Genomic DNA, 16,882 nt, shown 5'->3' on the forward strand with positions numbered 1-16,882 from the left:
TATGGGGCTGAAAATTTAATCATAAACAAGAAAAACAGCAGTAAGATAGTAGCAACAGTAATGGAATGCCTGCGAAGATGCTGCAGAGTAACAAGAATGGGCAGGAGAAACGTTAAGTAAAGCAAAGAACATCAATAGAAACAGACACATATGGAACTAAACAGATATAGAACAAAAAGACTAAGCAGATGGATAAAGAGAATAACCGAATAGAGCTCCATAGGAAGGAGGAAATGAGGACGACCCCGAAAATTCTGGAGGCACGAAGTAGACGACGCCATGAGTAAGTGAGGCCTAAACCATGGAGAATGAGACAACAGAGAGAGTTGGAAATAATTGAGCGAGGGAAGGCAGTGAATACTGTAGAATCCCTGAATATATATATATATATATATATATATATATATATATATATATATATACGTATATTTTAAACAAAACCAGTGACCATTTACGATTCCAATACGAATTATAATAATTTTGGTTACATTCTAATCTCGGACTAGAGAATCTCAATAGATCTGAAAACATCACAGTGAAATATTTCTACATGATACACATTACATGGTTTTTTTGGATGCGTAGCTAGTATTCTGCGAACATCATCACAAAGACTACAATGTGATTGAATAAATCGCCTTTAGTTGCCCACACGAAGTTTTAGTCGCCTAGATGAATATTGCCACAGCAAACAGGCCTTAAATGCTAAATCATGAATTGACTGATTATCTATGGAACTGGTTTTGTCAATGGATTCCAAGTCCAAGTCTAGAACCGCTTTTTCGGCGTAACTTCACTTTACAGTCAATAACATTATTTAAGTATTAATTAACTGTGGAACTATTATTCATCTAGAAGAACCAATTATGTATCGTTGGGTATTTGCTCTATAAATGAAAATGTTATATAAACGTGCACTTTTAAAAAGTACTGGATTTAACAATTGAAACAAAATGAAAATATTGATATGTTTTGTACACACTTTTCATCATTTGATACTAAATTTGAACTGAATTTGGGGAAGATTGGCGCGTAGAAAAAATTTTATATAAAAAAAGAGATCAACTTATTTTTCCATAATTTTATCTTTCTTTTAAAGCGTCTTTTGAAAAAGGCCATGCAATTATTACAACATACTATGCTTAACCATTACCACATTCAGTGGAAAAATCTTTAATTTACTTACTTGCATTCGTATTCATGACCTTTGATAGATATGATAGTCCTAGAATGATCTTGCGGTTGGTCCAATCCTTCTACTACTGGATATCTGTTTCCTAACTGGCATTGCAACGAGCCGCATTTCACGTTATCCAACGAACACTTAACGAATCTACCATTACTGTCACTTCCGCAATGACCGTTGATTGATCCCTTTGAATTGAATTGTTCAAAGCACTGTGGGTCCGCTTCAATTCCACCTGAAAACAAAAATTAATTAAATAATGATTACCCGCAAAACAATTTTATTATTTATTATCAAATTGCGATAGGTAAAGTACTTTTGGAAACCAATTGAATGAGCAAAATTGTTGATTTGAGATATGCTTGTTTTTGTAAAAGTCAAATCACGCATGATGCTGCTTTATTTTTTTGTAAAAAATGCAACAGATGTTGTAAAGAGGTGATACCATTCACCCAAAATAGAATATAGAATTGCATGATAAAAATGGGTACGGTCAAAAAATGAAAAAGAAAGAGTAATGAATTACAAAATATGAGAAATATACAGAGAAGAAAAGACAAGTACTAACAAAATAATACCAACAAGCTAATTATAAACTTGAAGGAAAAAATAATTTAAGTAATCTCAAATTTTGATACTCGTTGATGTACTATCGTCGATTTTATCGAATGACTTAAATAAACTTACCTAATCCCCATATATGCTCGCATTGCACACTTAAAGTTGGACATATCCCATTAAAGCATTGCCCTGTGCCGCTTTCGCAAGGGCTTCCATTTTTCTTAAACATATCTACTGGACATTCCCCCGATAAACCCGTACAGTGCTCGGGTAGGTCACATTCGTTCGTAGATTCTCGACACACCATACCCCTCTCTTTTAATTGACAGTCTTCACAGCAGACACCATCGGCACATTGCGCCTCTTTGGTCAGTTTACAAGTGATTGGATCACAACAAGGATTGTTTTTGTGGCAGTTTTCGATGCTTCCGCAATCGCATTCTTCTCCGTCTTCTACTATGTTGTTACCGCAAGTTCGGCGATCCTGGAAACATACAAAATAATATACTATATTTGTTTTTTATTATTTTTTACGTGAAGAATTCTTAGTAGAGACAAAACCAAAAACTGTTAAACAAAACTGTATTTTAATAATAATAGAGAGAAATATCAGTAAAATAATTGATAAAGTTAGAGGTTGCTTTACTTACCGCAAGCTCGTTTGGTTTATTTAAAAGGCATATTCCGTTTCCAGTCCTTAACCTATCAATATAGTCTTCTTTGCTGCATTCTGAAAATTTATACGGTTGAACGTTGTCCTGGCCAACGATGGCTTGCGCCATTATACAGCCGTGCCAATCTCTGCACGAACATTCCTCCCTTCCGTCGTCGTGGCCCATTCCGATGTTATGTCCTGTAACAGATTATTCAAATGAGAAATTATTGCTACATTTCAACAATATCTAGTATATTTTTAAATTCATTCTGTAGTGGATACATTTTTTTGTTAATATTATGTTGTCTCGTATTTTTATAATTCAAAATAAAACAAAAACCTTGCTACTTCTACAACAGAGCAGTTTATAGGTTTACAATGGCCAATTGTCAATTATTTAAACATAATAATTAATATAGCATATTAATATAGCAATAGTATAACATATTTGTTCAGACACCATAAATTAAGTGTATAAAACCTCCTGTAATTTTTTTAAATTTCCATAATAAAATTTAAGACAATTTACAGGATTGTAAGTAATAAATTATAAATTTTATAATAATTATTATAAGCTAAATTTAAAAAAATCTTGGCCAATACGTAGGGACTTGTTCCTATTTAAGGCCACCGTCCTTTTAAATGACCTCGTTACAAATAATGTCTATAATTTAATTATACTGCTAGTTATTAAGAGATGGCGCGTGCTGTTTCGTGTAACAAAAAGCCACTTTATTAACAAAAAATCGTTGTATAAATCTAGCGTTTCGGCAAAATTTTTAAGATTACCTGAAAGACTGTCTATAATTTCCAAATATAACTGAAAAAAGGTGAGTAAAATATATTGTTTAACTTCTTTAATTTCAAAGATATTGTACGTATGTATTTAAAATGCCTTTAATATTATATGTAAAAACTTTACTTTAGGTGGTGGACCAAACCTTTGACTTCAAATGCGTTAATGGACAAGATAGAAAATCTGTCAGATTATTCAAAAAGCCATACTAAATTCGATATCGATGAAGATGAAGACGACAATCTCTTTCCTGCACTCTAAAAAGAATACGACAAAGTACAAAAAGGCAAGTAGCTCCTACAGTCAATATAAAAGAAAAAACGATCAACGCCGCAAAAACTATCCATGGACCAAGAAAGATATCAATAGCAAGATTTCAAGTTAGAGTATAATAGAAGTTTCAAAAAACATTATTTCCCAGGTAGATACTGATTTCGTTTTTTTTTTTGATAATACAGTTATTCAGATGCCTGTTGAATTTTTAAATATGTACGCCAATTTACATAACCGTAAAGGCAATATTACAACAAACGAAATTAAGTGATTTATGCGAACTTTATTATATAGTGGAATATATGAGTATTCCTAGTCGATATACTGGGAAAAATATTCCGTTGCTACTTACGACCTTATAGCTAATGCAATATCTAGAAGCCGTTCTAGATTTATCATACACAATATTCATTGTTGTGACATTGCAAAATTAAATACACATGACAAATTTTCAAGGATCGACTTGTCTTGACTTTGTTCTCAAAATACAAACATTAGTAAATTTACTAATGTTTGTATTTTGAGAACGATTTCCGAAGTGGAAATTGAAACGTCAATAAACGTATTTTAACCTTTAATTGTAGCTTATTCCTATTTAAATAGTAATTAATTTAAAATGCCACAAGAAAATAGCTTCAAATCAATTTTTATCATCTTTTCCGCGACAATTGATATAATAAATCAGAAATTTCTCGATTTAGCACTATAAGAACACCATAGCTTGGATGAATCAATGGTTCCGTATTATGGAGAAACGGACTTAAACAGATTTTTCATTGTAAACCTATTAGATGAGAATATAAGTTTTGAATGGGGACTATTAGAGACATATCAGAGATCTTTCACCACTATTTAAGATAAATATAAACTTTTTGATTTGGGACCTAGTGTTGTCTTAAAATTTGTTAATGCCTTAGAAGACAAGCCTTCCAAATTACTCTACTATATATATTTTGACAACTATTTTACTACGCTGCTGCTTTTGGAAAAACTTAAAGGTGATGTAAAGGAACACGTACAATAAGAGAAAATCGCATGGGTAAAGACTGTGATATTGAGGGTTTAAACACACTGAAAAGGAAAGAAAGAGGTTTGTTTGGCAGAAGATAGTGAAATAGTAGTTGGTTATTGAAATGAGAATAATGTCGTTTTTATAATATCCAATCACAACTAGATGTATCAAACAAAGCAATATATGTAAGGCCAGTCAGGTTTTTTAAACCGGCCGCATAGAATTAAGCTCTTCGAGCAGGTCAAATAAGGACCTTTTCGTAAAACATAAACATCGAGGTAACGTGCAATAAACAGTCTCGGATGCCCAGCCGGTGAAAAAAACAAAATTTATTTTGCCAAATCGGTAGCTAAGTGACCGAGCACACACATATTTCGAGTATTTCGGGTACAATTTAGGTTAGTGGTTCTCTGTTCGAAACACACATTTTTTAGGAACAAAATACCCAAAGTTATGTCAGAGTAACTTCTATAGAGCTAGTAATGTAAATAGGGAGAAAAGCCTACAGCTAGGTAGCCTAACCACATTCACGAAAAACAGAAGGTGCTCCACTACATAGGGCATCCAAAGTGACGCTCAGATCATAAGCCTCCCTACGTAAATCACATGATGGGGAGGGTTGCAGTAAAATCCTGGGGGTCAGATAGGTACCACTTCATAGTGAAGTGAGACTGGTTTGATCTTGGGACATATGGGACCCACTATACAATGATATAAATATGTTTCTTGGGGACAGGGTTGTAAAAAAGGAAAGAAGAAAGAAACCTAACAATATTGGCAATATGATTTTAAAGTCGTTATCCTCAAAATGTGTAATATATTTCTAAATTTTAAAAATGAATGAGTAAGATAAAATTAAATTATTAGAAGAATTTTTTAGCATTTAGCATTTAGAATTTTGGAAATTAGTAAAGTGGCTATTAGAATAATGACAGTTTTTAAACATGTACAATACATAATATATAGGTGGATGTTGATTTAATTTTATAATCAAGTTATTCTTCCTAAACCAGAATTTTATTAATAACATAACTATTTCATTTTTATTACATTCTTGAGTTAAAACAATTTTAGCTTATAATACACAACAAATACTTTTAGACGAGATTTTATCTCATAAGCTGTGGATTAGATAATGTCAAAATTAGTAGGTACTTAATATACAATCTTAATTTACTTCAGTTTCTCAATGAGACACTTTTTAAGACGTCGGATTAACAGTATAAATGTACATATCACTCTAAAAATGCCAAAGAGACGTAATGATATTTACGTTATCCTTCATTACAGTTATATAATCGAATAAACGTGCTGAAAAAACCAAGGTCTAGTGATTACGTTTGAAATTACCAAGTTCGATCGCAAATCAAAAAAGTGCAAAGAAGAAAATAACGATAGCTAAAGTATAATTTAAATATTGCTGCTAAGCCAACAAAATAACACAGAAGATTCTTTTTGTAAAATAAATAAATATTAAACTTTTTAAACAAATTTACTAATTTACATGGGAAATAAACCACAATTTAAGTAGGAAATAAAATTTATTTTACGCTTCGACTTCCATTTTTAAAATTGTTATCAAAAATCGTATTTTAATAACGATTTCTGAAGTGGAAGTCAGAATGTCAAATAAATTTAATTTCCAACTTAAGTTGTGACTTATTTCTCAAGTAAAATAGAAAACTGCATAAGATGCCATAAAGACATAGCTTCACAACAATATCTTTAAACAAAGTTTTATAAATTCCTAGTCTAGTTTTGGAAGTACTAAGTTGTTACAAATAGAAAAAGGACAAAAGAAAAGAATAACGGTAGCTAAAGTACAATTTAAGTAATGCTGCTAAGTCAAAAAATAATACAGAAGATTCTTTCTGCAAAATAAAGAAATATTGACCAGTTCCAATTGCTTGATTGACAACGTAAAATATTCATTTGGAATTTAAATATGAGATAAAATTTTTATTTTTCTCCTAGATCCCTTACTTCATCCTTAGGCAATCTAAACAATGACATTCCTTGACCGGTCTTAGATGAACACCCTTTACAAATACACGTGTCTCCAATCATTTTTAAAAATATATCACAAGTCTTTAAATTTATTTCACTCTTAAAATAGAAAAAATTTCCAACAAGCACCCCGTCAATTTACGAGTACGATATAAGCGCATGTACTATCTGAATTCAGTGTCGATAGGAAGCTTAAGCCTACGTACTAACTCAAATCTCCTTTGGGTAACTGAGAGTGGGCGGAGTTTACCAAAACTCTGTACCCAGGGTTGACCCGACTGTTTCGCATCTGTGTGTTCTGTTATTCTGTGGTTATACTAACATAACATGCCTGAATAAAATAATAGCGATCTCTACATAAAGCTACAAGAAGTCATCACTCTCTTCAATGGCGAATTAGGTGAACAGTGAAAAGAAGTTTACTGAAAGTAATTGGACGGTATTAAAAACAACTTTTATTTTCAAGAATACATCTTTAGTTTACCCTGCAAAACACTATCTTTTGCACTTTTTACCTTAAGAAAATACGTTAAAATAAAAGTAGATGATTTCATTTCCTTTTAATTTTAACATTCTTCTACACGAGTTTCGACGTTTCATGCCTCATCAAATAGACTTGCTGTAGCTCGAATTGAAATAAAATGCTGTTTATCTATTATAAATGCATTCAGTTCATCTTTGAATTTCAAAGCATTGCCAACTATCATATTACTTTTGTACTTAAGAATATATTCTGAGCGTAAAATTTCACTAAAAATAAAAAAATATTACTTAATAGGTACATCTTTTAATATACAAATTCTACCTACTACAGAAGTTATAGAACATAAAAGAACGTATATGTACCCGTGAATACAATGGCATTAAATAATAAAAATGAAAGATGAAAACGGTTTATTATGTTTGATTTTCTATATAAAGAAAACACAAAGCAAACCTTAAAAGGTTTCTTCCTTTTCGCGACCTTTTATAACCCGGTAACCACATTAATGACATCTCTGAACGATTGTTGAAACTAGGAATTTTGTGTATAGACTACAAAGCACTGTTGTGGTGTACCTAATTAACAAAGAAATAACAGCGGAGAAATAGACGGTTACAAAGTTGTGGCATTTGAGTAAATTCCTTTATAAAGCGGAAATATTTTGCTGCTTTCAATTAAATTCAAATTCAACATTCTTAATTGTATGTATACAATGCATTTTAGATGTAGTTTTTATTTTTTGTACCATTTCATCTGCAATCATGAATAACTAATTACTTGGATCTAACATCAACCATTGTTGTGCAAAATTCGACCTTATTCATTAACATATAACGTCTTAAAGTGATATGCAGGTTGCAATGCTCCTCTAATAATTGAATTTTATTTTTAGTTTAGTATACGTAGTTTATGTAATATCCAGTAGTAACTCGAGACAGGATCTAAATATTACGATAAATTCGAAAAAATTTGCTAGTTCCCTGCTGTATGGGTTCAATAGACAGAAATAAATTTCCGGGTCTTGTCTAAAGTAATTATGTAACTATGAAGTAACGAGTAAATACTACACGTTAGTTGCTTCACTTTAGTAGTCGAATTTGTTATATTTATAATGAAATATAATAACAAAATAAATTTGTAAATATAAAATGGGGGTTTTTAATCACGCAAACGGCAACAACAGAGGAAGAAATTACACAAAGATTGCGACAAACAAGAACAGCAATCCGACAACTTAACTCAGTATGGTGGGATAGACAACCAAACATAAAAAAACCACAGATTTATAAAACATTCGTGCGAAGTATTATGACATATGAGGCTGAAAATTGGATCATAAACAAGAAAAACAGCAGTAAGATAATAGCAACAGAGATGGAATACCTGCGAAGATGCTGCAGAGTAACAAGAACGGATAGAAGAAATAATGACAAAATAAAGCAAAGAACTTCAATAAAAACAGACATACTAACATATAGAACAAAAAAGACTAAAGTGGTATGGACATGTAAGAAGAACTAGCGACAGCAGATGGATAAAGAGAATACCCGAATGGAGCCCATAGGAAGGAGAAAAAGAGGACGACTTCGAAAATCCTGAGGGAACGAAGTAGACCACGCCATGAGTAACAGAGGCCTAAAAGATGGAGAATGAGAAAACAGAGAGAGATAGAAACGGTTGAGCGAGGGAAGGTAGTGAATATTGTAAAATCCCTGAATATAATGTAAATATAAACTGGATTCTCACGACTACACATATCAGAAGACAGTATGAAGAGCAATAGAGAAGAAGAGGAAAAATGGTGCGAAAAAAGTAAGAAAAAGGCTAGATCACCTAACAAAATTCAAAATTAAGATAATAACCTCGACCAAATAATCAAAATGATGCATGACTAACTAAAGAAACTAAAAATTTAACAACAAAAGTAAAGTAGATAAGGAAGGAATAGAGAAAGTACTGAGAGTAACTAAATAAATTAAAGGAAGAAATAAAGAAACTCAAACAAGAAAATCAAACAAAACACAAGAAAATTAAAGGAATGAGAAAAGAGTTAAACGATACGACATTACGCTTGGAAAGACTAAAAAGAAAAAGAAAAGTCAACAATATCAATACAAGGTTTGACAGTAGACAGAATCGATAGAAATGTACTAAAACAAGCTATAGGCAACTTTATGGAAAAAGAAATAAACATGAATGTTCAAACAGAAGAAGCAGTTAAACTGGCAAAAAACATGTTTGGTTAAACTACAGAACAAGCTTACAAAAGACAAAGTTATTAAAAATAAAGTTAAACTAAAATACATACAAGACTACAAAGTATATAAATAATGTAATAACAAGAGAAAAACTATAAATGCAAAAAAATTAAACAACTCGCAAAAGAAGAAATAAATAAGGCAAAATTCGTTAATATCAAATATAAAAATTAATATGAAAAAAAGACACAAATGAAAAAAATCCAGTAACCAGCTAGAAGAAATCCAGAGAAACCCAAAACACCAACAGAAGATAAAAATACACAAATAAAAACACAACTAATGATAGGCATAGCAAAGAAAAAGGAATCTAATAAGGTTACAAATAGAAAAGAGCGAGAAAGAATGAGTAACGCGAATCAGACACAAGAGAGGACATATTCATAGGAACATGAAGTGTAAGAAACCTTTACAAAACTGGTAAATTAAAGCAAGAAAGCCAAGAGACTAATAAGTACAGGTTAGACATTGTAGAACTAAGTGAAACACGATGGAAAGGCAGTTAATCACTTCAAGTAGGAGACCAACAACTAATGATAGGTATATTCTGGAAACACAAACGTACATAATAAACAGGAAAAAGGATTGGCAATACTGCTATCCCAAAAGAAAAGAAAGGCTCTAGTAGAGTAGAAACCAGTATTAGAAGGGAGTTTCTGGGCGGCACTGAAGGCAAGATACTATAACGAGTATCTGTTCGTAGTAAATATATATGCTCCTACCAAAAAAAAAACAGCGCAGATGAGACAAAAGAATTTTATGTATGAATGTATTTTATGTATTATATAATAAATTTTAACTACAAACAACGTATAATAAGATTAACAGTCAATATGGAAGAGATATAAAAATAATCATAGGAGACCATATTGCTAAAGAGACAACAATAATACAGAACGTTAACAACTGGCAGAAAGTGAAGGAATAGGGGAGCGATAATGAAGAGGAGAGACAATGGAAGTCGACTAATTAAATTTTGCAAACAAAATAACCTATAATAGGTGGAAATATTTTTAAACGTAATGGCTACATAAGGAAACATGAAAACCGCAAGGAGGGAGGTACAAGAGCCTCCCTTCTAGTGGTTTAGATCAAATAATTTAATCTAAATAGAAAAGCTGGAGGCAAGATGTCAGAAGCTTAAGAGGTGCTGATATGAAGTCAGACCACATGCTAGATAAAGCGAAACGAACAATGAAATTAACCAGGTATAAAAATTAAAAAACCAACAGAGGAAACAAACACAACGTCAATGCTTTAAAACAAGAAAGTATAAGAGATAAATTCCCTGTGAAACTGGCAAATAACCTAACTATATCGCAACAAACTGAAACAAGAAAGCATTTTAGTAATGATAAATACAGCGAATAAAACAATCAGATTAAAAAAAAGATAAAATAAAAAATGGATAACTAAAGATACTCTACATCTGGTGGAAGAATAAAAAAAATTAAATAACCAATCCTACGATAGAAAAGATCGGAAAAGAGAGGTCATTTAAAAAAAAATATAAGGCAAAAAACGCGGAAACAAAAATACAAGCCGGAAAAGATTAAAGAAACTATATAAATGAGAAGTTAAATTTATCAAAAAAATCTGCCCAAGAAAACGATGTATGAACACAATATGCAATCATTCGAAGCCTAACAAAAAAAGCACAAAGAAATATACAAGAAGTAAAGGATAAACAAGAAACAGAATAAAAAATGAGAAAGAAATAATACAAAAAAGGAAGGAATACTTCATACTCTTTACGCGAACTGTGCCGCCAATGTGTGAAAATTGTCAAGTAACACTTTCCGTGAAGCATATACTAATTCAGTGCAAAACATATGAAGCAGTAATAAAGAAGCACGCTATCCCAAATAATATAAAAGAACCCCTAGGAAAAAACATGAACATCAAAAACACAATAAGTTATCTTAAAGACTCAGGACTGTATCAATTATTTTTATATTGTGTACACTGTATTATATTTTTTAGGTCGCTAATAACCCTGGTGGTTACAGCGTAAAAAAAAAAGAATACTTCAAGAAAATATATGCTAAACATGAAATAACACAAATTATAGAAGATAAAGAAGAATCACTAGAACTAGAAATAAATATTGGAGAAATTATCTTCTTCTTCAGTGCCTTATCCGGTCCGGATGTTGGCGATCATCAAGGCTATCATGGTTTTGTTGACTGCTCTGCGAAACAGCTCCGCTGAGGTCATCCCAAACCATTGTCGGAGATTTTTCAACCACGAGATACGACGGCGTCCCGGTCCTCTTCTGCCGGGAGAAATTATAAGGGAAGAAAATAAAAATAGACTAAAAATTTTAATGAATGGAAAAGCCGCAAGAATTAACAATATACACATAGACCTAAAAAAATCAAATACTGAGCAATCAATACAAATGTTACATACACTTTTGAACAACATGTGGAGTGACAAATTTACCAAAGAAGTGCAAAGAGGAATTGAGAATCAAAACACCTAAAAAAGGAGACCTGAGCCAATGCAGTAATTGGCGTAACAAACTGAGAAGTAACCAAGCAGGTTTTCGTGCTAAACGCTCCACCACTGACCACATTTGCATCTTTAGAATTATTTTGTAACAAACAAGCGAATGAAATAAAATATTGATGTAAGTTTAATCGACTTTGAAAAGGCCTTTGACTATGTAAATGGGGTAAATTTGTAGAAAATCCTAAGATTATATGAGATACCACTGAAAATCCTAATTTCTATTAAACTCTTCTATGAGGGATACAAACCAAAGATACAAAGAAACACTCAGTTGTGAAGGGTTGTGTACTACCACTGAAACAGGGTTGTGTACTATCTCCTACCCAAATCATTATTATGATAGATTGGGTAATGAGAAACCTAACTGACGATCAAACAGGCATCAGATGGAATCTGTTTAAACAGTTTTAAGGTCTAGAATTTGCAGATGACATCTGTCTACTAACTGAACACCAAAGTCATATGCAATCAAAAATTGACAAGTTGGCATAGCAGTCTGACACAATTAAACATAAAATATTTAATTAATATTTGCATGAAAATTATACTAATTTAAGAAGCAGAAAAAGAAAACAATATGAATCTACGACTAAAAAACTGCATACTTTTGTAAACAAATATTTAAGGAAAATTCTGAAAATATACTAAACATACAAAATAAACTATAAATGAAAATATACTAAAAATATACTACTACTGAAAATATACTAAACATAAAAAATATACTATACGCAACAGAATAACTAATACAAAACTATGTGAAAGAACAAAGTAATCCAACGTATCTACTACAGTCAAGGAAAAAAAACGGATTGGCCATACTTTGAGGGAAGATGACTGCAATTTAACCAGAGAAGCACTTAAACATCAACAAGAGGGGAAAATAAAGAAAGGAAGACCAGACAACACTCGAAAAGTACTTCTTCTTCTTCTTTTTGTACCATTTTCTAACGAAGGTTGGGCATAACTTCTTTAAACGCTTCCTTATATTTGGTAACGTGAAATATTTGTTTAACACTGAGGTTAGTCCAATATCTGATATTCCTCAGCCAAGATTTCTTTTTTCTTCCCAAGTCTTCTCTTCCCTTTATTCTTCCTTGCATGACGACGTGTAGAAGAGAGTATTTATCTTTTTGAAGTATATGTGGCCCGGAGACAATGTTTTTTTTTTAATTGTGTTCATAAGCTTTCTATCATGTCCCATTCGTCTTTATATATCTTCGTCTGAAACTTTTACAGGCCAAGGAATTTTAAGAATATACCTATATAGCCACATTTCGAATGCCCCCCAATTTTTTTACACATTGGGCTTTTTTACGGATTGGGTCCCAGCTTCTAGTTCATATAGTAGTTGCGTCCATATATAATATTCGACGAATCTAAATCTGATAAACATACTCAATTTCTGATTTGTAAACATTGACTTGTATTTTATAAATAACACGAGAAATACGAGGTAAAACTAAATAATTGGACTAGAATGGGGTAAAATAAAATTAAAAGCAAATAGTACACAATTTATCCAGAGAATAAATAAGATGCGCTAATTCGGCAAGTCAACAATCTTACACTTTTTGGCCAAGAAAATCATAAGCTCCCAATACTACGCAAAGAAGGATAGAACTAAAAAGAGAGATATAAAGTAATGCGCTTATTCATAGATTTTGTGATATTTCAGTGACATAATACTCATTAGTACTTCATTTTTCCCATTTAACTTTTGCTAGTGATAAGGGACATATCACCTGTGAATTTTAAATTATTTTAAGTTTAAGTTGAAAAATATTTAACTCACCTATCATATGTGCCATCGTTCCAGCTAGCAAATGCGGTTCATACGTGTTGATATCTACGCTGATTCCTACAGACTTAGAGGTACATACAGTCGCAGGTACTGCCATTCCAGCTTCGCCGCCAACAAAAACTTCACCAGTGAGCAGCTGGGTTGTGTCTTTGTCTACTTTAAACAGTTTTCGGGCTGAGTAATCGTTAAAATTAGATAAAGCTTTTCCGATGTCTTCGTTTGGATTAATTATTGCCTGATTTGCTCCTAAAAAATATACAAGTTAGTTTTTTTATAATACGTACACTATATCTATATATTAAAATTATTATTTTATATAAATTACACTGAATAAACCTCAATATAATAAAATTGTGCCTTATGCTCAACTACTATTTATCAAAGTTTAAGCAAATATTCTGAATAGACCAGGGCGGATCTATTTTGAGGTAAATGTGAGAGGAGGTATTCTTATTTTTGCAGGAAAAGTTATGTCATAACTTAACTAATAATAAATAACTTATCCTTCTTCTCAAATAAGTCGGAAATCTTAACAAAAAAATATAAATATTTAAAAATTACCAAAAACACTGTTTTTAAAGTTATACTTGTATACGCGCGTTTGACGTTGGAAATTTGTACGGGAGTGAATCGGCAAAATCATTACATATGTAAGATATAGATAAATGAAAGACAGAAGATATATTTTCTCTCTCTTTCTATCTCGAGAATAAAAATGTTCTTTTGTAAACATATTTAATATTTGTTAATATTATTATTATTTTATGTTAATTCGGTAGATAATATACATTTGGCCAAAGTATTTTACAAATAAATATTCTTCCTGGAACTTCTATGATTCGTAATAACCTTTCCATTTTTGGAATACAATTAATAAATAAACACAAACACAAAATACAACCAAAAAACTGACATCTTTAATAATGTTCTTGTCAAATAATGACATTGATTAGCCATCTTATTATTTAAGATTACTGGTCCAATGAGTTGAAGCGCGGTATTTAGAACCAGAAGTCGCGAGTTCGATCCTAGTGAGGGAATATATTTTTTTAATTATTATGTTCTGATTTTTGTCACTTTGGTGTTAAAAATCAAAGAATGGACAAATCATATCTTTTTTAATATTATTTCTATAATTTTATACATTATTTAATTTTCCAAACTATTTTATTTATCATTGAATATTTAGTACATATAGTAGTCATGAGCGTAGAGATGAAAGGGCAAATATAATGATTGTTATTTTAAATATCGTTTATGTATATGTTTTATGAAGATAAATTTTAAAAAAAGGTCGATTTTATTTCTAAATTAAGATTTTTTGGCCTATATATGATACTAGTGACGTTATCCATCTGGAAAGAAAGAGTTATTTTTTCAATGAGAGTTAATTTAGAGAGATTTTCAAAATTTAGTGGGGATTTTGAAACAGTGCCACAAAGAATAAAAAAAATCCAGGGACCTAATGATTTATACAGTTAATTAGTATATGATTATACAGATATATAAGTGCTTTCAAATAATATATTAATTTCTCCATGGTCCCATTTAAAACTATCTTACAAAATGGCGCCAAGAAACTATTAATAAAACTGAGGCTTAGTTCAGTTACCTAAAAATTTAGTAATTCAAGTTTTAAGGTTCAAAAAAAGTTGTTTGGGTTATTTCGTTTTGTTTTGCACGTTAGCATATTGAATAAATTCATTCATTTTCGCTAGAATATTATTTTGAATATGTTGTAATTATCTCCACAATTTATGAAAACAAGCTATATACTAACATTTTTGACCCTTTTAATATTTATTATTAAGGACTCAGTAGCTATTGTCTGTCTGTTTTTCTGACTTTACGTGCTAAAACTCTAAAGGAAAAATCCTAAGAACTTGATACTTGATACATAGCTTGGTCCAAGGTCGAACCCTATTGAATTTCTTCTTCTTATTTTTATTCTTTATAAGAAATTGTGCTTGTTCATTGGCGAATTATTACATCTATGGAAGGTTGTCAATCCGTCTTTTACCCGGCCGTCCGATACTTCTGGTGACTTACCTCTTGCTATTTTGACAAGACGGGTCTCTCCCATTCTGCTTATGGGATTATTCCATTTTAATTTTTTCTATTTATTGTCTATTCGCTTATACACTGTATAAGCCGTACACGTAATTTTTTTTATAATTTACGACTATCTAAAAATGGGGGGAACAAGACATACTAAACAGGAGGAAATAAGCTTTTAATTATTCAATGTTTTTCAACCATTTATATTGCACTTAGGACCTCAATACTTCGCCTAGAAAATCTTTATGATATAAAAAACAGTCCACCAAATTTCAAGAAAAGCTATTTAATAGATTTTGCATAATAATTTGCAATCTAAATATTTTTAAAAAAATTAAATTTTTTTTAAATATAAAAAAGCACCCCACCTACCTAAGGCATTTTACAGGATTGACATGGGATTATTTAAGCGGCCGGCCTCGGGAATATTTTAAAATTAAAAAAAAAATTGTTTGGCTTATAAACAAATAGAATATCTCAGTAATTAATAATTAAAATTAAATATAAAAAACGGCATTGGAAATAGTCGGTAAGATGTTTCGTTTTAAAAATTTGAATTACGAGCAGTGGTTCCTGAGATACAACCGGTCCAAGTAGACTGGCATTCGCGACGAAGCTATAAACAATAGGATGATATTCTTTGAACGTTTTGAACGTTTGTAACATCTTTCTTTCCTTTCTTTTTTATTTAATTTTTTAGGTTTATAATTTCTATTCTTTATTTTTCAAGTGATGGAGAAGCAACTGTGATTTTATTTTTTTCTTTTATTTTCCTTTTTTCCTCAGTACGTCCTCTCATTTTAGTATTTTCCCCATTTCCTTATATTAGAAAGCTATTTTCATCTGGCGAGCTTCTCGTGTGCGTCAGAAATCAGATCCTCTTTTGTTATCTTTTATAAAAGGTGTTTTATTCTGTGTCTTCTTGCTGCTATCCATTATTTCTTGAAAGCAGTTGTTACTTACCTTTTGCTCTAGAAGCTCTTTCTCTACAAAAATGTTCTATCTTTAAGATATGCATAATATATATTAATATAAATAATCGGTATTGCGCTTAAAAATTACCAAAAAAACTAGGTTGAAGAAAATTGAATTTTAAAATTCAAAATCGGTATACTTGTATTTTCACGATTTCAATTGTTTGAGGCTTCCTCGTTTTTAATGACTCTGACTCTGGAGTGACTCTGACTTCAATTTGCCGATGCTTATGTGCGCTTCCGCGTAAGACAAGAAGACACAATATCTCCAAAATTATTTACAGCTGCCCTAGAAGATAT

General features: G+C 31.2%; 1 protein-coding gene across 1 annotated transcript in view; it reads right to left on the minus strand.

The window, feature by feature from the left end:
• LOC140435722 (zinc metalloproteinase-disintegrin-like NaMP) overlaps positions 1-16,882 on the minus strand; it is a 501,897-nt gene that overhangs the window by 43,280 nt on the left and 441,735 nt on the right. Inside the window, exons 8-11 of the mRNA XM_072524445.1 lie at positions 13,542-13,796; positions 2,398-2,600; positions 1,874-2,231; positions 1,187-1,421 (exon numbers count right to left, since the gene is read on the minus strand). Of these exons, the coding sequence (XP_072380546.1) occupies positions 1,187-1,421; positions 1,874-2,231; positions 2,398-2,600; positions 13,542-13,796 (1,051 nt within the window). The remainder of the gene's footprint in view (positions 1-1,186; positions 1,422-1,873; positions 2,232-2,397; positions 2,601-13,541; positions 13,797-16,882) is intronic.

The sequence above is a fragment of the Diabrotica undecimpunctata genome, chromosome 1 (genome assembly GCF_040954645.1).
Source record: "Diabrotica undecimpunctata isolate CICGRU chromosome 1, icDiaUnde3, whole genome shotgun sequence".
Taxonomy (NCBI): domain Eukaryota; kingdom Metazoa; phylum Arthropoda; class Insecta; order Coleoptera; family Chrysomelidae; genus Diabrotica; species Diabrotica undecimpunctata.